Raw genomic sequence first — 22,044 nt, 5'->3', positions numbered from 1 at the left:
TCTCTCTTTTTTTGTTTTTTTTGTGTCTTCTTTTAACTTGCGCTGTAGCCCCTAGACGGATAACGTCATTGGAAAAAGCCTACGCTGCCTTGAATGGTACGTAGCTCAGGTGATGCATCGTAGATGGTAGCAGACAAGAAATGCACTTGTGTTTTAATACGGGAATGAAAATGTCTTAAACCCCCAAATTTCAGGTATTTTTTTTTTCCTCTCTGTTTCCCTCTGATGCCAAGAACTGAATGTTGCAGGATGTGTTTAACAGTATTTGGTTGTTGTTATTAATCCTCTCTGCATTTCTAAGCACCGTTGCTGCAGTCCCTGGGCGTCGGTGCCGGTTCCACTCCAGACAGACCAGCCTGCCCCGTTAGCCTCAGCTCATCCCGGTGTCCGAGCAATTCATTTGTTAGAAAATCCACTTGCCATTCGCAAGGAGAGCTCACACAGACTTGAGTTGGGGCTTTTTTGCTTTGCTTTAACACATAACCTGGGCCAGCGTTGGTGTGTAGTCATGTAGGCTCTGGGGATTTAACATATAGACTAATTTATGGGACTAAAGAAGGGCTCGTCTGCGGCAGGGCACGGCGTATCTCCGGCAGACCCAGCCTCAGTCCTAGCAGCTGGGGTTCTGGGCGCCTGTCTAGAAATTGCCTGCTCCCGCAAGTTTATAGCTCTGCTTTGAAAACACGCAGAAGTTGAGCTAATTCAAACTGTATTTAAGCCTGAGTTACTGCAGAATAGCCTCAGTAAAGTCAGTGGGTTTACTGTGGGTTTACACAGGGGTGTAACTGAATTGCTCCCGTTGAAGCTGGGAGGGGGGAAGGGGCGTGCGTTTATCCTGCCGAGACTCAGGGCCAGATCCTGGCCGCTGTAAGCAGCCTGCCCCGGCTGGGGTTGCTTTGGCACGACCGGGATCGCCTGAGGAAGGGACCCAAGCCACTTTCCTGGTGGGATGTGTTGGGCAGCGGCTGTTTTCCTGATGCAGTGGGCTTCACGCCAGCAGTTGGGATAACGGCAGGTTGTCGCTCTGAGCGCGGTGGCCGGGTGGAGGACGTGCATCGCCCGGAGCAGCACCCCAGGATGCTGGCAGAGGCAAGGGGAGGAGAACGGCTTTGCCGGGTGCCCTGCCCAGCTTCACTGCCGAGATCAGGGCTCAGCACTTGGCAGCGCGAACCCGGACAAAACTGTGATTTATCCATGGGATTCCTTGGATTTGGTTTTGTTGTGTTTTTTTAAAGTCGCTAGAGGAATAGGCGGCGTTTTGGATCTTGTTGTCCAACAGCAGACACCTAAACCCCATTTTTAATAACTACTAAAAACGACTTGGTGTTTCTAAAAGAAATGTCAAGCTCGGAAAAGCTATTGGAAAAAGGCAAATGGTGCTTTAAAAACGTGACCTCTTGCACGAATGTGCCTACAGAGCACAGGGGTCCTCGCTTCAGGCAAGTAGGACTGTGGAAAAAATCAGTCAATCAACTGGCTACTTTTTTTAGTTAAAAAAAATCATAACATTGATAGCACAGAGCTGAAGCCAGCAGCATGCATCAACCTGCTATATGGGAAGGACTCGGCACATTGCAGGGGTGCCAGTGGCTTCCTTGAATTGATGATTTCCCAAACCCAAACGTCTAAAGTTGAAGGTAGATGGAGATCCCTCCTGCCCAGAGCCACCTGGGGATGGAGGGGCAGGTCCCTGGGCAGTGGCACCGCCAGCCGGAGCCTCCTCTCTGGCTTCTCTGTTATGCATGCTCAGTTCCAGGTTTTGCATGGCATTTGTGTCCTTGGATGGGAATTTGGGAGTCCTGCCCACCGCAAGGCGGAAAAAAAAACCCCATGGGATCTTGTGTCTTGCACTTGGGTCGCTCGGGGCATAAGCGGAAAGGAAAGAGCTGCTGCGTTTTTCAGTCCCAGAGAACTGAACGAGAGAACACTTCATTTTGGGGTTTCTTTGTCTGCTACCATCTACATGTCCGTACAGCCCAGAAACTGAGCATCGATGACGAGGAAGTCACAGAGGGAGCCCGCAGGGTTTGCCCCCGCCGGCCTGCCGTGGCCTCAGCAGCGGCACTGCACGGCAAGGTCTTGGTGCTTGAAATCAGAGCTCCTTGGCGATATTTATTTGTTTTTCTTCTTTTTTTTTTTTTTTTTTGCTCCATCCCTTTCAAGCTGCTTTGTTGCCATTTCTGGATTTGAAGCACGACTTGCCCCTGAGGTTCCTTCACAGAAACATCTCCTTTTTTTTTTCCTAGTCATATCCCAACAAAACTATTGTGTTCCAGGTGGGGAAGAGGTTTTTGAGGCCATACCCTGCAGTAGCAGGGTGTGGAGATGTAAGGGTGCCAGCTTCAATCCAGGACCCTCAGCAGCAGGGTGCCCGAGGAGTGTGGTTTCTGCTGGGGGTGCTGAGCGATGGGCAGGGAGGCAGGGACGCGTGTCAGGTTGTCAGCTGGCGTTGCAAACAAAATTGCAAGCCACGTGATTGCTGAACACCAAAATCACCAAGTCATGTGATACTGCTCAAAATCAGAGTCAAAATCATGTCATTGCTCAAAATCAAATCAAATAGCTGGAGATGGGGGGGCAGAGGATGCTTGGGTCCCTCATGCTGAGGCATGCAGCACTCACCTTGAGGTCTGAAGTGACCCCCCTGAATTTCCACCCCGTGGCATGCCAGCCGCGGTGAAACCGCCCACCGTGGGTGCGGTGAGGCTCGGGGAGGTGATGCCTCCTCTCCGGGAGGAGAGCCCACCGAGCCGGCCCTGTGCTGCACACCCCGGCTGGGGCTGGCTCGGGGCTGGAGGGGGGACCCCGGCCAGAGGAGGAGAAGGTTCACCCAGTTGTTACTTTACGCCTGTGGGGTGAAAAAGCATCGAAGGGGGCCGGTCGTGAGCCGAGTCGCTTTTCCTGGAGCCCCCTGAGGATGCTGAATAGCTGGGGGAAAAATGTACTGACATAGGCACGTCGTCTGAAATGAGAGAACAGAGGAGAAACTCTTTAGCACGATGAGGATAATTAGAAAAGCTAGTAAAGCCAAGCTGATTATATGGCATATTATAAAACAATACTGTAGTTAGGAGCCCAGCTATAAAAGGGCTATCTCCTTCCTTGATATCACTCGTGGGAGCATTCGTGGCACTGAGGGCCTGAGTCTCCGTTGCTTTGCATATTTTGCAGTCATTTACAGCACTGCAAAGTGGATGTAAAACGCTCTCAGCCGTGGCAGCGCGTGGCAGATGCAGATTTGGCAGCGTTTTATAGCTACTTTGCACGGCTCTGAAAGGCGACGCGAGGTGCAGGCACAGAGCAGCCGCTTGCAGGGTGTCCCCGCGCCGCGCTGGGACAGAGGGACAGAGACGCGGTCGTGCCTTGTGACAGCCGGATGGGTTTTCCAGGGGCTCAGAAGAAAATGTGGTGTTTTATTCCCTGTCCTTTTTTTGCTTTGCAGATGAGGACGATGCCAACAGGCTCGGGGAGAAGGTGATTCTCCGAGAGCAAGTGAAAGAGCTTTTCAATGAAAAATACGGTGAGTCTCCCATCTGCACGCATCGCCAGGCGGGTTTGTTTTTGCTGACAGCAGCCATAGTTAAAATTAATTCAGCCGAAGGCCTCTATTTATAGGCTGAGCACACAGCAGCCTGCTGCAGCACAGGTTTCATCCCACTGCCTCACGTTACAGCCTGTCCCCGGGGACGTTCCCCGTCCCGCTCCCGGCAGGTGGGACCGTGACCTTCTTGTTGACAGCTTCTCCGTGGTGAGGAGAGAGGGAAGAGAGGAAAAACCACAGCCGACGAGCGGGATTTGTTCAGTCTGGTGTCAGCCTTCGGAATGTTTTTAACGTGCCGTGGGCTGGCGTGAGCTGCGGTGTGTGCTGAGCGTGGCTGCCCTGCGCCCACCTGCGGGCTGGGAGCAAGGCTGGAGCCGCAGCCCGGCGCGGGGCACGGCAGGGGAAAGGCTCGCTGGAGCCATGGCAGAAAAGGCGCTCAGGAGACTGAAGAAGATTTGAAAACGCTGTCTGCAAGCCCCTTGTGCTGCCGAACAAACCCCTCCTCCCACCCGTCGCACCCCGAGACCCCAGGGCGTGCAGCTGGCCCGCAGAGGCTCGGTGACACCCCACTGTTGGGTGCAGCATCGCAACTTTCTCCCCAGAAGAATTGCCTGAAGGAGAAGGAAAACAGCCCAAATGATAGCAAAGCAGTGGGAAATGTCATTTCCCTCCTTTTTCAAGTCTCCCCTTGGCAAGGCTGCTTGCCCTTCTTGAAAACCCTGTTTATTTTGGGGTGCTGCTCGCAGTGTGTGCTGCTTTGGGAGTGGATTTGCCCCCTTAGAGGTGCCAGCGTGTGGGCGCAGCTCCCCGGGAGGCTGGTGCCCATGCTCCGAGCATCCCCATCCGCCCCAGCTCAGCAGCGCTTGCCCCATGTCGGGGCTGAGCCTGCAGCAGAGCTCTGCATTCCCATGGTCCTGGCACGGTTTATGGAGCACAAGATGACAGGGGGGCTCCAAGGACGAACTCCCTGCGGGGAAAGCCAGGAACATGGCTGAGGGGCAGTTCACGCCTCCAGGTTTGGGGGTTGCAGAGGTGCAAGGTAAGAGCAGGCTCCCATGGTCAGGACCAGCACCGGAGAGGGACATTTGCTGCTCCCCATGATGCAGGAACTAAAAGGGTATCCAGAGAGATGGGCAACGGGTTTAAATCACACAGAAGGAGGTGCTTTTAATGCAACAAGGAATTAAATTGTGGTATTTCACTGCTATAGGGTATAGTGGAGGCCAAAGGGATAAAGTGATTAAAAAAAATGGGCAGGGGCAATGTGATGTGATGATGAGTGACAGATGTGATTCCACCCCAGTGACCCCCAAACCTGCTGACAGCTGGAGGCCAGAGGAGATGGACAAACCTCTCCCATTTGCCCTCTCTCCTGGGCTTCTCCCACGCTGCTGCTGGCCCAGCCACGGGCTGGCACAAGCATGGCCATGGGTGTGCTCTGCACGGAGCAGAGGTGGGTGTGCGGGTGCTGGTGCTGCAAAACAGCCCTGCCCTGAGGCTCTGGGCAGGATCCTGAATGGACTAATGGAGCAGGCGATAAATTGGGCAGGCAGATGTGTAAATGGCTGGGTGGGGCGTGACTGCAGCAAAGGTTGGGCATCATGGCAGCCGTGGCTGCCCAGAGTCCTCCCAAGGCTCTTGGTCTGTCGGTTGGTTGGATCCAGAGCCCTGTGGGGTAAAGCCAGTGCATTGTGCTCTGCTCTGCTGTTACAGGAGAGGCTCTGGGCTTGAACCGGCCCGTCATGGTGCCCTATAAACTCATCAGAGACAGTCCTGATGCTGTGGAGGTTACTGGGTTGCCGGACGATATCCCTTTCAGAAACCCCAATACCTACGACATCCATCGGCTGGAGAAGATCCTGAAGGCACGGGAGAACATCCGGATGGTGATCATAAACCAGCTCCAGTAAGTTCCCCAACCAGGGAAGGTTTCTGTTCGTTAAGCATTGCCCTTGCTTCTCCATCTGCAAGTAGGGTAAGTCACCGTGGGGCTGCTGGAGTGGGGCCGTGTCACCCACGGAGGACCCGCTCCGTTCCCAGCATCCGCTGTCCTTCACCACAGGGATGTGCTCGGCCACAAGTGGGCACCGGGAAGTGTCCGCAGGGCTGGGTTATCCCTGCTTTCTTGCACAGTTTGTGATGACGGTGCTGGGAAGAGGCACGGGCCAGGGGTAGATAAAGGGGCAGCTCAGAGACCCAGCTGAGTTATTTCGGGTTGCTTCCCCCAGAGGCTCCGTGTCCCATCTCGGGGTCGGGGTCCGGGCTGTGTCCCAGCACGGGCAGGCGCGCAGGGCGGGAGCGACAGGGTCCGCCTGCTCTCACCCCGCTGTCTCTTACGCAGGCCGTTTGCCGAAATCTGCACCGAGGCCAAACAAACAGGTAAGCGGAGGGCTGAGAGATAACCGTGGCTTTCCCTGCCCTGTGGCAGAGAGAAGATAGGGGCAAAGCGGATGGGGGCTGCGGGGAGGCGTTCGACCCTCCGGCATCCCCAGGGGAGGCTGGGGAGAAGATCCCACCTGGAGAAAGAAAAGTCAGGCTCAGCATCTGTTCGGGAGCAGACCATCCTCTGAGATGATTGCGCTTCTGTGAGCTGGGGAGAGGCTGGGCTGCTAGGCTCGAACTTTCAGCATGTTCTGGAGGACTTGATTATCCCTTTCCCATTAGCAATTTACTCACCATGAGCAATTTATTCACTGGTTAAAGCCCTTAATCTGAGTCATCGTTTAGCAGTTGAGCTTCTAAGGAAACAAGGTTTCTGTGATCACTGCAAATGCATTTCTCTCTGTCCCATCCTCCCCAATAAATCTCAGCCAGTTTTAATCAAATGTGTCAGAATTAGCAGCCCCAGAGATAATTAGGAACCTATTAATTTTATGAAAATAGGTGGCTAGGTAGAGGAGAGAGATCTGGCAAGCAAGAGCACGCCCACAGTCTGATATAAAAAGAGATGCACAAGAAACTTCATATCTGCAGATGTATATGGCTGTATCATATCACAGAATCACAGAATAGTAGGGGTTGGAAGGGACCTCTGTGGGTCATCTAGTCCAACCCCCTGCCGAAGCAGGGTCACCTACAGCAGGCCGCACAGGACCCCGTCCAGGCGGGGCTGGAATATCTCCAGAGAAGGAGACTCCACAACCTCCCTGGGCAGCCTGTTCCAGTGCTCCGTCACCCTCAGAGGGAAGAAGTTCCTCCTCATGTTCAGCTGGAACTTCCTGTGCCTCAGTTTGTGCCCATTGCCCCTTGTCCTGTCACTGGGCACCACTGAAAAGATATATGCAGACATATGTATATATGGGCATATTGTCACCACAGCTGGCACCTTCACAGCCCCAAAGCACCCAGCACGGACACGAGTCTGTGGGATATCAGGCTCTGTAAGTGCTGCCCTTTGGGATTTGCTTATTTTGGGGATTTTCTTTGCTGGTGTCTGAGGAAAGCTGGCAGCTCCGTGCCTGGTCGTGGCAGCCAAGCCCATGTCACCGACAGCGGCACAGTGCATCGCCGCGGGGGATGCTGAGCGGGAGGCGAGGTCGAGCAGCGGGATGGAGCCCCGCATTTAGGGACCACTCGCAGGGCTCAAACAGCTCATGCCTTCCCTCTCTCCCTGCAGAGAAAGACACCAGCGTTCCCAAACGGAAGCGGAAGAGGATCTCCGAAGGGAACTCGGTATCTTCCTCTTCTTCATCTTCCTCTTCCTCCTCTTCCAATATGGAGTCTACATCATCAACAAATCAGATCTCACTTGTGGTAAAGCCTTCCAAATATTAGGGGTTTACTGCCTACCTATCTTTCTGCTTCAGGATGCTGCTCTCTGCTCTCCTCGAACCATCACCACCTCCCTCCGCCCGACAAACGCTGTAAAGTGTGACATAAAATGGCACAAGCAGGTTTGGCGAGGGAGGGGACGCAGCTTGGGGGCTGCCTTTCCCTGCCGGGTTTGTCTGGGGCGGGAATCAGCAGAGCAAAGCACCCACCGCCCCTCGGGGCTCTCGCGCATCCATCCTGCCGAGCACCTCGGGGGATGCTCAGCGTATGCCGGAGCCGTGCAGGAGATGGGCTCGAGCACATCCCCCGGCCCCACTGGGTTCAGACCCGGGTGCTGGTGGTGTGGCCTTGGCAGGACCCGGCAGTTCCCCCACGCTCTGAGCTGCGCCAGGCGCCTGCTCCAGCTCCGTCCCGGACGCGAAGCAGAGCTCTGGCGTGCAGCGAAACTGCGAGGATTGGAAACGGAATCAGGGAGGTGCATCCAACTGCTCTCCCTCAGGGCTTGGCCTCGGTTGTGGATGATACAAAATGCTTTTAAAAAATTAAAAAAAGAAAAAGCGCAAGAGAAAAATAAACTTAGAAGGGTTTTTTTTTTTTGTCAGATTTGCCAGTGTTTTGGTTTGGGGTTGATTCTTTTATCTTATTTGGAAATTGGGAGCAGCAGCCCATGTCAGAACATGTCAGAGATTTGTTGTATGCATGGTTTTGTGTTGTGTCCTAACAGAGACTTTTGCCTTCTTTTTGTCTCCCTCTCTTTCAGCAATGGCCCATGAACATGTACATGTTAGACTATGGTGGTCTAAACGTCCAGATCCCAGGACCTATTAACTATTAGACCTCAATACCGAATAAGAACCTCAAATGAAAGAATAAATAAATAAATGTAATTTATGTAAAAAGTGTATATTCCAATATGTATCAATGCCTTTTAGTTTTTCCAATGATTTTTACACTATATTCCTGCCATCAAGGCCTTTTTAAATAAAAATAAAAAGTGTTGCCTTGCTCTTAAAAGTACTTATTTTATTACGTATATTATTGATAAATAGCATTTATAGGTACGAGTGAGTGCAGGAGGGCACTCCCGCTCAGACCTTGTCGTGCTCTGGCTGCTCAGTAAAATCCTTAGTGTCGCCAGTGCTCGAAACCAAGAGGGTTGACACCTTTTAATGCTTCGTTTGCCACTGACCTCTTCAATTGAGATCAGAGGTGTAAAAATACACTTGCAGAGCTGCGGGAGGAGCGGTACCAAACTGCAGCGGTGACCGACGAGGGAACCGGCCCCTAGGAGCATCGGAGACCTGCGCCCGCGAGTCCCGTTTGCTCTGGAGCAGAAGCGGGTTTGGATTAAGCGGGAAGGGGGCTTCAGGCCCCCCGAGGAGCGAGATGCCCCCCGAGCCCTCTCCCATCCGGCCTCGGGCCACCCCAGACTTAGAAGCAATTTCGACTGCGTGCGTTTAGCTGGCTTCCAAACCAGGAAAACATTTTCGTCTGTTGAAGTTCTTCACTATTTATGATTTTCTAAGAGGTTTTGATGGCTTACGGGGGGGAAGCTCCCGCAGTAAGCACAGCCTGATCCTGCTGATGCTCCCCAGGTTCTGTACCGCTGGGCCAGGAGCTGGGAGCGTCACTGCTGAGGGCATCCAGGGAGCCCGTGGGCCGTCCCCTCTGCTCCGGGCCGCTTCACCCCGCATGAGAAGCAACCCCATAAAATGAAGGATGTCCTCTGCAATTCCTGCAATTTTATTTTCACTCCGCTCGTAGAGTTTGGCAGCAGAGGCCAATGGCGCTGACCACGACTGCTGACCACCGCACGTATTTAACCCGTGCTGTGTGTCCCCTGAGAGCCACGCGCGGGAGCTCGTGCTGGCGTGAGGGCGGCGTACGAAGCCAATGAGAAGAAACACCCCAGCGTGTCCATAGGTGAATGCAGCCCAGCGCGATCCCCCCAGTGAAGCGAGGTGCCCTGGGGCTCGTGGCTTTGGCGTCTTCCCAAGCGCGGTGTCGCCATGGGGTGGCCGTCGCTGGGCGTCCCTCCAGGCTGCAGGACGGGTCGCAGCCTCATCGCGGACCCCAGAGCAGCGGCCGTGGTCTGCTGGAGGGTGGACGGTAGCAGACACAGACTCCACCTGGCTGGGTGATGGAGCCCTGGCCCAGGCTGCCCAGGGAGGCTGTGGAGTCTCCTTCTCTGGAGATATTCCAGACCCACCTGGACGCGGTGCTGTGCAGCCTGCTGTGGGTGACCCTGCTTGGGCAGGGGGTTGGGCTGGGTGACCCACAGAGGGCCCTGCCAACCCCAAACATTCCGTGATTCTGTGATTCTGGTGAAAGCTTTTTCGAGTGCTTTATTTGTTCTGTGGGATTTCGGTCTGCTCCAGTCCCGGTCTCTTCAGGCCGCCGGTGGGTTTTGGTGGCAGGTAGAAATGTTTCAAGGCAGCTGCAGTTTTATTTCCTGGCTCTGGACTTGCATTTGCTGTGGAGTTCGATGCAAATGATCATGAGGCAATAAAAGCCCAAACAAATGCAGGAGATGGCACAAAGGGAGCAGCCGAAAGAAGGGCAAAGATCTGTGTCGGTGACCCCAATTAGAGATACAGTTTGACATCTGAGCAGTTGGCATCAAAATCTGAAGTCTTTCATGTGTCTGCCTGATGCTCAAACCTGTGGCATCTCCAATTAGGAAACAAAGAAGCATGATTCAGAGGTAAAAATACAACTTTCTCTTCGAAAATGTCTGAAAGGGGCTTATTCACAGATCAAACCCCACCGAGTGGGTGTCTCCTAAGAGGGCACACTCATTATATTTTGACTTTTCTATTTTTTTGCTGTGAAAATAACAAAGGCCCGATGCCACAGCGCCGAAGGCAGCGGCGCGGTTTGGTAATGAGCGGAGATGTTTGAGGCTGCCCCGGGTCTGCTGCCGCTGCCGGCACCCTGCGACCGCGCCGGCGCTGGGGGAAGGCTGCTCCCCTCGCAGGGCGTGGGTCGGGGGCACGGGGCCCTAATTACTGCGGCTGAAAGGCGGGGGTGAACACAGGCAGGGCGGTTAAATTAGGGCATGGGAGCTATGCTGGGGACTAATGGTTTAGTTCAGAAAGCCGAATGTAGTCGTAAAGGCTGTACATGGAGGGGGGGAACGGAAGCTCTGCCTCTCCCTCTGCCCCGGCTGGCATCGCCGGCTCGGAGCCCAGCTAGCACGATGGGGCAGGGGAAGGCTGGCGGTGCCGCTACGGCACGGGCCGAGCCAGAGCTCCAGGCTCAGGTTTTCTTCCCTAAGTTTCGTGGTCCATTGACTGGAGCTCTGTGTGCCCCCGGCCCCACTCACCAGCTCGTGCCCTGCCCCGGCTGCTCGCCCGGGAAGCTCCGTGGCTGCCCGACACCACCGGTATCCCCAGCAGGGTTTTGGGGATGCTGGGTTTTGGTAACAGATAGATTCTTAAGAGTGAACAGCAGTAATTCCCACTGTAATTTTGGGGATTTTCAGGGCCACAACATCCACTTTTCATTTTCCGTTGCCCGGCTGGTAAAGTCCTGCCCTGGGTGCCTGTATTTGCTTGTGACCCCGGAGCGCTGACCCTTCCCGCTTCGGAGGAGTGACAGATATCGCTTTATTACTGTTTTCCCTCAGCTGTAATTCTCGCAGCTCCCCAAATCTTGATCCTGCAGTTGCAGGGTATTTTTATACCCGCTTTTTGTGTGTAACGTGATTATCTGCTGAATGAGATCCGCTCCATTACAATTAGACAAGTGAAGATGCAGATCTTAACACTTGAGCAACGTTTCTCATTTATTACTTTTCAAAGACTTTGGTGGGGGGGTTTGTTGTTGTTGTTTATGTGTTTACAAATCCAATAACAATCCTCATTAAGAGCTGCAAAACATGAAGCCATTTTGATCCCAGGCAGATGGCAGCTAAATGAAGTTTAATTAAAGAATGAGGGCTTTGATTCAAATCATTTTTAAAAAATACAGTGCACCGAGATGCTAGAGAACAGCATAAACAGCATCTGGGCTTTTATTCAGAAGCCCAAATGCATTTCCGAGGAAACACTTTGCAAACCCTTTGGGAGCAATGCCGGGCTCTGGGCTGCAGCTCGACGGGCCGGCGCGGCCGGCCGGGTGCCGGCAGAACCCTCCTTCCCCCGACGCTACGGCGAGGCTGGGAAACCAAGAACGCAGCCCAGCGCGAGGTCTTGCTTCCTTCTGTGGGTGTTATTTTTATTTTTGAAGCGTTCAGCTGATGCCAAAGCAAGATTTGATTTGAAATACAATGAAATTTCAGGCTGTTTTCCAGCAGTCGTTACAGCCCACCCCTGCCCGCAGTAACGAGCCCCTTCCAGCAGCGCGAAGCCGTACGGCTGGCATATACCTTAGGCGTAGTCCTTTGTAGGACTATACTATGCTTCATATAGCACGTTGCTTATCACTAATGAAATGGAGGGGGAGGTGTCGTAGGAGGCTCTGTCCCTGTGGTGCCCAGGCTCAGCTCCCCAGCAGCTCCGGCGGGCTCCGGCCAGGGCTCAGCACCTTGCTGCCGGTCAGACCCCGAGCGCCCGGCCGGCCGTCGCGGGGTTTACAGCCCACGGTGCGCAGGAGGCTGCAAGGGAGAGGACAGCCCGGAGGATGCTTTTCCATACCAAAAGTCTCCTGTGGTCCCAGTGAGAAGCAGGCATGGGTTTCTGTGTGGGCTCTTTCTCCGGCACAATGGAGCCTTTCTGGGGGCGGCAGCCACTTCACAGCACAGTGACTTTTATTTACTTCTTGTGGCTGCAAGTTCTCGACCTTCGGCCATGGCTCTCCTTCCCCCATATAACTTGTATATAGATAGATGGATAGATATAGAAGTTGTGTATATATACCTCTCCCGTATAACTGGTGTGTAACATATAGCTTGTGCTTTGCCATCTCTTGGATTATTTTCTACCAGTGAATGGCTCAAACACCATTCATCTTAAACTGGTAATCCTATGATTAGCATTACCTAATCCGGAGAAATACACCCCATGGATGTGCCTGTGCCGCAGGACGGGAGAGCTGGTGGGCAGGGCTGATGCGGGAGGCTCCAGGGTCAGGCGGGGCGATGGAGCTGCAGTGCTGTAAGTCGTGAGGCCACTGCCAGCGCAGTGTCCAAGTCTTTTGTTAAATGAATGTATTAAACAGCTGTCTCGGGCTGAGATTAACAGGTCCATGGGGTTTAAGGGCAGATTGATGGAGATGAACTGAACTGGCACGCTCTCACACTAAGATTAACATCTTCTCATGAGTGGGGTTTTCTAAAGGGTGATGTTTAAGTGGAATGAATCTCTGTAAGCCATCATTAAAGTTATTTTTTAATTTTTTCCCCCCATAAGATTATGAAATGGGTACTCCTAGAAGGGACAGACTGAATCCCCAGCAAGAGCATTCATCTTACTAAAATGGCTTCGTAGTCCTCGTGGCAGCAGCTGGGATTCCATGGCTGCCTGCGGGATTTGGAGACGCAGTGCTGCAGCACGTCGGCCAGCTCGGAGAGGGTTCAGCTCTGCTGCTTTGCCCTGTTCTGCTAACGGCAAATGGTGGCAGAGGAGAATGATGGACATCTCCCCTGGCAGCAGCTGTGTGGTCACAGGAGGGTAACAAGGCTCCTCATTAACCTGCCTATTAATACCTCTCTGAGAAGGGGTTGGGCAGGAGCTTTTTAAGGGAAAAGGGAGGAGAAGGGTGCTGGGAGTGGCTCATCAAGGAGCCATCTGTGCAACTCTGTTAAAGGATTCTGTGGAAAGTTTGTGTGGGTGCAAGGGGAGGCTGGAGAAGTAGCTTTGAAGCAAGCTGAGTTGAGGGCTACCAAGCTGGTAAACCATGCCGGCCGTGGGAACCTCCCCAGGATAGCTGACGTCTGGGTGAGTCCTTGGGAAAGTGTTGCCTGTGCTTGTCCTGTTCCCTTCCTGGGCCGCTCATGCCTGGCCACCGTGGTGTGCCCCTGTGCTGTGACCTGGCCCCGCAGCCCGAGCACGCATGGCTGTGCCTGTGCAACCCAGGGCTCACTCTGGGGTAGGGAGGCATGTTTCATGGAGGCTTCCTGCTCTCCTCTTGGTCCTCTGGACACACAGCTCTAAAAGTATGTGCAGATCTGCCCAGCAGCTCTGCTCCTGGGGTTTGGAGGGGCCCAGGGGGAGTTGCAGGTGACCTGTGCTGGGGGAAGCCATGAGGACTCCTTCAGTCGTGCCTCTCAGCTCTGGTTTGGTGTTGGTCCTGCTAAACCCAAGCTGCGATGTCTGAGCTGGTTTGGACCCGCCTGGCTTGTTCTCTTGGACCTTGTGTGAACGGGGCTGTGCCAGGATACGATCCAGTATCACCCACCAGCGAGGTGCTGCTGTGCCTGGGGCACAGCTCATCCTGGGAGAGCCAGGAAGGGGCCTGTGGTGATGGTCTCTCCTCCTGTCCTGCTTGAGAGCTTTCTCCAAAACTCTTTCCCCATTTCTCTGACTAAATCAACACGGCTGATGTCCAAACAAATGCAGAGAACTAAGAAAACAGCCATGGCCGGTGCAGATAGCACCAGGATTTCTTCTGTGTTATAAAGTGTTGTGGAAAGAGTGATGCACTTTGCTCCTAAGAGAGAAGCAGCGATACATTTTACTGATATATCGTACCCTCAGGGAGAGGTGGTGCATCCAGAACGGGTGATGGTTTAAAATGTTGCTGGAATGCTGAAGGGTCTGTGTTTGTGGGCATTTGCAGTTGGAGACCTTAGCATGTCCTTCAGTTAACTGTGTGTTTTCTGCCACTCCTCTTAGGCAGGCATACCATTTTCAGACAGTGGGGTTTTATGTAGCTCTTTCTGGGGGAGCAGTCCCCTTTAGGACTGCTTCTAGTAAATTAAATGGTCCTCTGGCTTCCACAGGTTGTCCCCGAGGTAGTTTCTCAGCTTGTTTAACTGCTCCAATGGAAAAGTCCCTTTTCCCCCTCAGAGTATCATTGTTCTGTTTCTTTAAATGTGGGTGAGCTAAACAATAAAGGTCGTCTCGGCCCATCGGGACCAGTTTGGAACAGGTTACAGTCAGTAGCTTGTTCAGCAAAACCCCATTTGGCTATAACAGGGTCGCAGGGGTCTACTGGTCCCAGTGACTGAGATGTTACAAGTTTTGACTGGCTCTTTATGCTCTGATTTCCACTCCCAGGGTTTGCCTTCCCGTAACAGTGACTATAATGGGCGGGAAGTGACAGAGACTCCAGGTACGTGCTTCCTCCAATATCCTAAAGTTCCCATTAATTGTTGTGACTCCTTCCTTGACTGGGGCATTTGCAGGTCTGATTTTTCTTAAGGTGTCTGGGGGAATCACTGCACTGCCTGCTGTCCACCAAGTACCTACAGATTTTATTTCTTGGCTGGGTCGCTGAGATTTTCCAGGTAGAATCTCTAGTTCTGTGTTATTTAGTGCTTGCCATACTGCGGCTGCCGCTTCCCCCACCCGCTCAGGGGAAGTTCCTCCAGCCAGAATATCACCTAGGGACTGGAACAGTTTCACATTCTGGGGGAGTGAGACTGTCAAAGTTCAGCAAGTGTGGCAGGAGTAGTTGCGGGGGAATGTTCATATCCCTGTGGGAGTCTGCTCAAGGTATATTGTATTCCATCCCAAGCGACAGCAAACTTCTCTTGATCCTCCTCCTTCAAGGCACCCATGCAGAACACGTCCTTCACATCTACCGCCGCCATCCATGGCTGCGCAGCTGCTGGCAAAGGCGCTGCTCAGCTGGCAGGGTTTGGCGCAGCGTGCATTTGGGGCTGTATTGGCATTCCGGCTCCGGCAATCACTTGTTCAATGCCACCTCCCGTCTGGTTTCCCAGCTGGCCAGACAGGTGAGTTACATGGGAAGTGGGTGCCGGAGGTAATTTCTCCTTTATCCGCATCAGCTACAACTTCAGAAGTTCCATTCCATGCCGCAGCAGAAATGGGATATTGTGCTACGTGAGTGATTTTGAAATGGGGAGCGCAGGGGCTGCGCAAAGTGCGTGTGCTGCAGCCTCCCAATTTCAGCCAGGGTCGGGATCAGTGTTTGTGTAGTCGACCTGTGCTTCTCACCCAGGAGACATGAATGGACCTTGGCACTTTGGCACACAACACTTGCTCCACTCACACCAGTGATCTCGACTCTTTGCCATCTGGATCACACGCCCAGGTTCTTGGCATCTTGTTGTGTTAGTATTGAAATTTGTGCTCCTTTATCTGTTAAAAACTCCACCAATTGTCCTTGAGGACCAACTGGAATTAAAATGTATGAGCCATCATCACTTACCCACTGATAAGCCTCCACTTTCCAGACTGGCAGGCCCAACTGCCTTCCAGATATTACTTGTTGGCTTCATGAGCCCCCATAAGTGGGAGGAGGGGTTGTCTCCCTTTCCTTTCACTGTTACCTGTTTCTGGAATGTTTCAGTCAGACTCAGTGCCGGCAGGACAACCCTGAATGGTGGCTCTGGGAATGCCTAGGGCTAATGCATTCTTCCATAATTCATTGCAATTGTCAGGAGCCTGTTCTTCTGAGAGGTTGGGACTCATTCACTCCATGCCTTTGTAAGTAATCAGTGTCACTTGCTGTCCTGCCCACTGTGCCAATTTGTCGTGGAAAGAGCGATGCACTTCACTCACAAGAGAGAAGCAACAATTTCTTTTACTGATATAAGACAGTGAGTTAACAAAGTTCAATAGTAAATGTGGCAGTGGTTTAACAAGATTCGATGGCAAGGTACACTAGATTATTTACTGCGTGGAGGACAGGGTCAGACAAAACTGTCAGGGAGACCCTCCCGTTGAGTCATGAGGTTCAGAATGGAGCCCCTCATTTTCTAAACTCCTTCTCGGAGAGGAGCCTAGGTGGGGCTGGATCCAGCCTTAGCCCCAGTCTTGGTCAGTGGTTTATGTATAAAGGATTGATTGCACATATATAATCCTTTAGATCACGTAGCTAAGATTTTCAAAGTTTCAGCGTGCTTATTCCCAGTTCGCTTGCTGAGGGTCTGACGTGATAAGGATTCTCTCGATCTTGAGGAGTAATCTTGAGAGGTGTCCCTGCTCATGGGGAGATGCTGGCGTGCAGCCCGCTGCCGTGCACAAGAGCTCAGAGGGCTCTTGGGCTGCTCAGTGTTTATGCAGTAAGATGACTTGACTTTTAGTCTTATTTGCATACCAACTGCAGATGTTGGTTTCTTCCAAACTTGGCTTGAGTCGGCCATTGACCAGCTCTGTGGTTAGGTGGGTGCAGATTAGCCTTGGCTACCATGTTGTTATCTGTCTCCCTCAAATCCACTTTGACAGACGCATCCATCACGGCTGACACTGGTGGTTATCGCTTGAGCAGGGCGACGGGAGAAGGCCAGGGTCGGGGGAAGCACACCATCACATAAAGATACCACATTGGCTCTCCAGCTTGGAAACCTCCAGCTTTAGGGCAGACCCTGGCAGTGCTGGTGTCAGCCTGTGGAGAGCTGACTGCAGGCTCAAGGTCTTACAAAGGATTACAAAATCCTCGGGAAACTGGTGCATCTGACTCATCTACGGGAGCGACCTTCCTCGCAGTTACTGATATTAATGGCTCGTTTTAAGCTGCTGGTTACGTTGCTGATGTCTGCATCAGTAAATCTGTCTTCTGTTGAAACCAGGACAAAAAAAGACCCTCTTCTTCACACCCAAATGTCGATAGACCTGAGTGCAGAATAATTGGAGATAAGGATGCACTAGGCTGATTACGTTTCAAAGCGCTAATAGATCTGCAGGCGAATAAGTGATAGTGACAGCTGACTGTGTTCAGCCAAAAATAAATAAGACAGCTGGGTGTTTGCCTCGGGAACCCTCAGCGGAGGATGGCACTGATGTGTGGGAAAGCTCCTGCTCCGAGTGCTGACATGCTGCTCACGCCGGCGCTGCCAGGCTCCTCCCCGGGAGCATCGCCTCTCCGGAGGGACGGAGATGGATGCGGACCAACACGCTCTCCCTGGGTGAGGAATGCTGACTGGTTAGTTTGCACAAAAAATACCCAGCTCTGCAGCTGAGGAAAACTGCATCTGGCTTTGCGTTCTCACCACCAAGATGATCAGGACAGAGAGCTCCCGCATCCCGGGCTCCCTGCTCGGAACACCAGGCTGCTCCTTGCTGCTCGGTTTCAAACTCCTTCACCACCACTTTTGGGTGGCTTTTGCCAGGGAGGCGAGCAGATCCAGGTGACAGTCAGGTTTGGGGCAGCGCTACTGAAGAGCTCCCAGCCCTAGAAGATGCCCCTGCCACAGCCTGCTGCTCCTCCTCCTCCTCGGTGCTGTGGCCCCCAGCCCACCCCGGCACAGCTCGTACGGGCAGCGGTACATGAGCAGAAGGGTGGGTCAGTGTCTAGGAGAATCGGACTGCAACCATAACCTGAACACAGGCAACTCCCTAAAATGTTTATGGGGTTTGTTGAAATGTTTTTTTGCGTTTGTATAAAGAGATTTTTTACAGTTGAGCTGCTAAATAAATTATTCTGTAACGTAAAGCAAAAATGCTCCAAAACTCCTTTCTTCTAGAAACGTAGGCTGAGTAGAAATGTCCATCTTCTCGTATTGCAAACAAGCACAAGAATCCCTTTTCAGCTTCTGGTGTTGTGGGTATTCGTATCAAATACGTAGGTGCCCTAATGGCTGGCCTGTTTGTCAACAGCTTGATCCAGGCTCCATAATTACACTGGCAAAGGCTTCTTAGTGAGGAGCATGAAGGGGGAAGAAAAACCCCCGCAAACCCTCTCTTGGATGATAAAGCACTGCTGGCAAACTCTGGATCTCCTTTTCTCCTAATAGCAAAAAAATAATTGAAGTTTATTTGAGGGATTGGCTGAACGTGCAAGGCACAAGCACTGCTGGCTTCTGCGTTACTTGAAGATCGTTGTTACGGATCTGAATTAATTTGCAGCGCGCCTGCACCAGTTCCGAACTGTCGTGGCTCGTGTTCGCTCCCTCTGCCCTCTCTGCTGGGCTGGAGTGGGCCCAGGAGCATGGCCGGGTGCTGGCACGTCTCCCGCTCTGCCATCTTGTGCACAACCGTCTCGGCTTTCATTTTGGAAACACTCGGTCCCTGGCTGGTATGGCTGGGAGGAAAACTTGGGAAGCACGAGCTGATGCAGCAATGTCTGTAGGAGCCTGCGAGGCCAGCGGCCCTTTAGAGACGTGACTAATTATTCAGCAGCCACGGATACTTTTAATGTCCCCATTAACTCCTGTGCTCATTGAAGCATCTTGCTGTGCAGATTTGCTGGGTATTTTCGAAGTGGCAGCTTCTTCTGGAGACATGTTTAAGGGTCCCCGTGACCCACTGCTGGCACGTGCAATTTTGGATAGTCTGTCAAGTTGGGTTATTTCATTCCTGATCTTTGAAAAGATCTTTTTACTCTACAGTGACTCTTTTACTGTCACTATAACCCCCTGTCACAAAAGGTGAATGATTTTTAAGCGCTTCCTTCTCCTGTTGAAGAGTTACAGTACAGAAGCCAGTGCAGAATTCCTACCTGCTCCGCAGACCATATATTGCCATTAAAATCGATGGTAACAGAAGGCTCTTGATAGAACAATATCACTCTGGGAGGATGTGGAGGGGAGAGCCAAGACATTCTTGTATATCCTTCCTTGCTAAACTTCCCAGCACATCCTTAACTGAGGGCAGAGGAGTAAACAACAGGAGAAAACAGTGCCTGTGCTTTTATAGCCGAATGTTTGTACTGCCCATGTGTGCACCAGCCTTATCATGTGCACAGCGTTCAAAAGAAATAATACGGGATATCCTTATTTACCATTTGACGGGGAAAAAGCTTAGTGAAAGAAAACTGCAGAGGAATCTAGACAACTGGAGCAAAGGAAAATTGGTAAAGGAGCATGAAATGAGCTTATCTAGAGCCGTGTGCTGGAAAAATGTGGAGTGCTATGGTCTTGTTCTGGTCCGTCATCACTGCTGGTCTCAGACACAGCGAGCACACTGCTGCTCCGGGGCTGTAGTGGAGCTACACTGGTTTGGGAGTTGCAGTTAAACAAATAATTTGGGAGAAGGAAAGAGATTATGCTTACATGTAAAAGAAATGGTGCACAGTAGGGAACTGTGAACCCTGTGCTCTGAGGGTCCGACAGATGTGCACACAGCTTCCAGACACAGCAGTCTGACTTCTGCACAAAATGTGAAAGTAATTCTGCGCTGCTTTTTGCTGAGAGGCTGGGGCTTCCTCCTTACTCTCCCTCTCCACTTCCCCTCTATGCAAAGGTTTTATATGTGAATCCTGGAATTAAATCGCTCTTGTGGTTTAACCCGGCAGCCAGCAGCCAGGATCACACAGCTGCTCACTCGCTCCTCCTCCCCGCTGCGGGGTGGGGTGGAGAATGGATGAAAAGTAAAACTCATGGGGTGAGCTAAAGACAGTTTAATAAGACAACAATGGACAAAATAATAACAACAATAATAATGAATACGCAAAACAAGCGATACACAATACATATTTTCTCTCCGCCAAACGACCAACTGCACAGCCTGTCCCTGAGCAGCGACTGCGGATCTCATGGAACTTGTGGGTCTCACAGATCCCTGCCCCGTGGCCAACTCCCATTTATATACTCAGCGTGACGTCTATGCTACGGAATATTTCCGCTGGCCAGCTTTAATTAGCTGCCCGTCTATGCTCCCTCCCAGCTCCCGTACGCCCGCTCATCAGCTGAACATGGGAAACTGGAAAAAGGTCCTTGATTTCTTAGCAACAGCTAAAAACATCAACGTATTATCAACATTCTTCTCATGCTAAATCCAAAACACAGCAGCTACTGGGAAGAAAATTAACGCTGTCCCAGCTGAAACCAGGACAACCACTTTGAAAAAGAGATGGCAAAACACCAAGTAAAGGCTGGAAACTGAGGCACGTGTCCTGTGCTGGACAAAGATCAGGCAATACCAGGATGGAAGAACTGGGATTGGGTCCAAACCCCCCACGTGTGAAGTTTTTGCAGGGGGTTTGAAGTTTCCTTCCTAGAAAAGCAGGTGTATGGCGACCCGTGTGAGACCGGTTGGTCTCCACTCGCCCTCACCCCTTCACAAATTTTTAAGGACTCCGATAGTTCCAACAGGCATATGCTAAGGTTTTCAGACTCTCAGATGTTAGATGGAGGTTGTCAAGGATATTTAGATTTACCCATAGAAACTTCAAGGGCGAGTTGACTGAAATCCCCTACGTTACACTTAGCTTGAGGTTACATTTGTAACTTCTTGGATGTAGTGAAGCAAAGCCTTCCAATACAGACAGCCTAACTCCTGTGAGTGCTAAACAGAATAATAAATGTTTCTGGGGACGAAACAGAATAATTCCCCAAACTAATGAATGAGGAAAAAAAAAAAAATCAATGGTATGTATTGCTCCAAATTTCTTTTCAGAAGAAGACTATGAGCTTGAAATGGAATTTCTCTTTTTTTTAATGATTGTAAAAATAGCTCCGAGTTCAACTCCTCTCTTCCAATGCTTTTGGTTTCACAGTCTGGCTCCCTTGTTTAAGAGAAATGTTTTGCTTGCCTTGTAGTTGTGTGAAAACCTTTTTCAATCTGTAGTTGAAGCCCAGCTGGCTAACTAGTAGAGGGAAAAGCAAAGTGATACAAAAGACTTTAAACCAAGGAATTTAGATCAAATTATTTTCTGCCAGAAGACTTGACCTTGAATTTTAAACCTCAAAGCAGTATCAAGATTAACTGGTGTTGTGGTTTAACCCCAGCTGGCAACTAGGACCACACAGCTGCTCGCTCATGTCTCCCCCCTGCAACGGGATGGGGAGGAGAATGAAAAAAAAAGGTAAAAATCGTGGGTTGAGATGAAGACAGTTTAATAGGAAAGCAAAGGAAGATATGATGACGATGATGATAAGAATAACATCTTTATATATATATGCAAAACAAGCAATGCACAATGCAGTTGCTCACCACCCGACGAACGCTACCCAGCCCGTCCCCGAGCAGCAATCACTGCCCCCGGCCAGCTCCCACGGCTGACACGCGGAGCGTGACGCCGTGCGGTACAGAACAGCCCGTGGGCCGGTTCGGGTCGGCTGTCCCGGCTGCGTCCCCACGTCCCGGCTGTGTCCCGGCTTCCCGTGCACCCAGCAGCCAGGCCGGTGTGAGCAGCTGAAAAATCCTTGACTGCCTAGCAACAACTGAAAACACCAGTATGTTATCAGGATTATTCTCACCCCAAATCCACAACGCAGCACTACAGCAGCTTCCAGAAAGAAAATTAACTCTATCCCAGCCGAAACCAGGCCAACTGCTCAGATGTTATACATAAGTCAGTTCAGGAATCTGCTGGTAAAAATCCACGAGGCCATGTTTCAAGCTGGATGTCTTTTCTAGAAGGAAGGTGCTTGAATTTCCAGGCTCTGAACTGACGGAGAAATTCTTGCAGTCCGTGGTAATATGTTACAGTTGTTAATTACTCTAGCTACTAAAAACAAATAAGTTATTTCTAGTCTGAGCGTTGATTTACAACACCCAGTGAATGTCTCCGATGGATTTAGAAGCCTTAATGAACTAATTTTTCAGTTAGTCGTCTTGCAGCCACAATGGGTAAACATTATTCCACATAAAGCATGACTTAACTCTCTGACTTAACTCCTCAGCTTTATCCAGCTCCATAGCTCATGTGGCTGCATCAGGTGGCAGAGGGGGATACAGCAGTGCGGGAAGAATCTTGTCCCGGAGAAATACCAAATGTTC

The 22,044-nt window shown here is 51.6% G+C and overlaps 1 protein-coding gene and 1 long non-coding RNA gene across 5 annotated transcripts in view; both read left to right on the top strand.

Moving 5' to 3' along the window:
- Positions 1 to 8,272, top strand: part of GTF2IRD1 (GTF2I repeat domain containing 1) — a 52,062-nt gene extending 43,790 nt beyond the window's left edge. For 2 of the 4 annotated variants that reach the window (XM_075440017.1, XM_075440016.1), the window contains exons 23-28: positions 49 to 96; positions 3,443 to 3,520; positions 5,255 to 5,447; positions 5,883 to 5,920; positions 7,158 to 7,294; positions 8,073 to 8,272. In XM_075440017.1, the coding sequence (XP_075296132.1) occupies positions 49 to 96; positions 3,443 to 3,520; positions 5,255 to 5,447; positions 5,883 to 5,920; positions 7,158 to 7,294; positions 8,073 to 8,147 (569 nt within the window). In that variant the 3' untranslated portion in view covers positions 8,148 to 8,272. The remainder of the gene's footprint in view (positions 1 to 48; positions 97 to 3,442; positions 3,521 to 5,254; positions 5,448 to 5,882; positions 5,921 to 7,157; positions 7,295 to 8,072) is intronic. The other 2 variants (XM_075440019.1, XM_075440018.1) reach the window with 2 other exon arrangements.
- A 4,807-nt stretch (positions 8,273 to 13,079) lies between these two features.
- LOC142363785 (uncharacterized) lies at positions 13,080 to 17,282 on the top strand. The gene is made up of 3 exons (XR_012765953.1): positions 13,080 to 13,191; positions 14,473 to 14,527; positions 16,609 to 17,282. It is a non-coding gene; the product is annotated as an uncharacterized LOC142363785 (long non-coding RNA).
- The last annotated feature ends 4,762 nt before the right edge of the window (positions 17,283 to 22,044 follow it).

This window comes from Opisthocomus hoazin, chromosome 20 (assembly GCF_030867145.1).
Source record: "Opisthocomus hoazin isolate bOpiHoa1 chromosome 20, bOpiHoa1.hap1, whole genome shotgun sequence".
NCBI classification, from domain to species: Eukaryota; Metazoa; Chordata; class Aves; order Opisthocomiformes; family Opisthocomidae; genus Opisthocomus; species Opisthocomus hoazin.
This window is presented reverse-complemented; position numbering and strand designations above follow the sequence as displayed.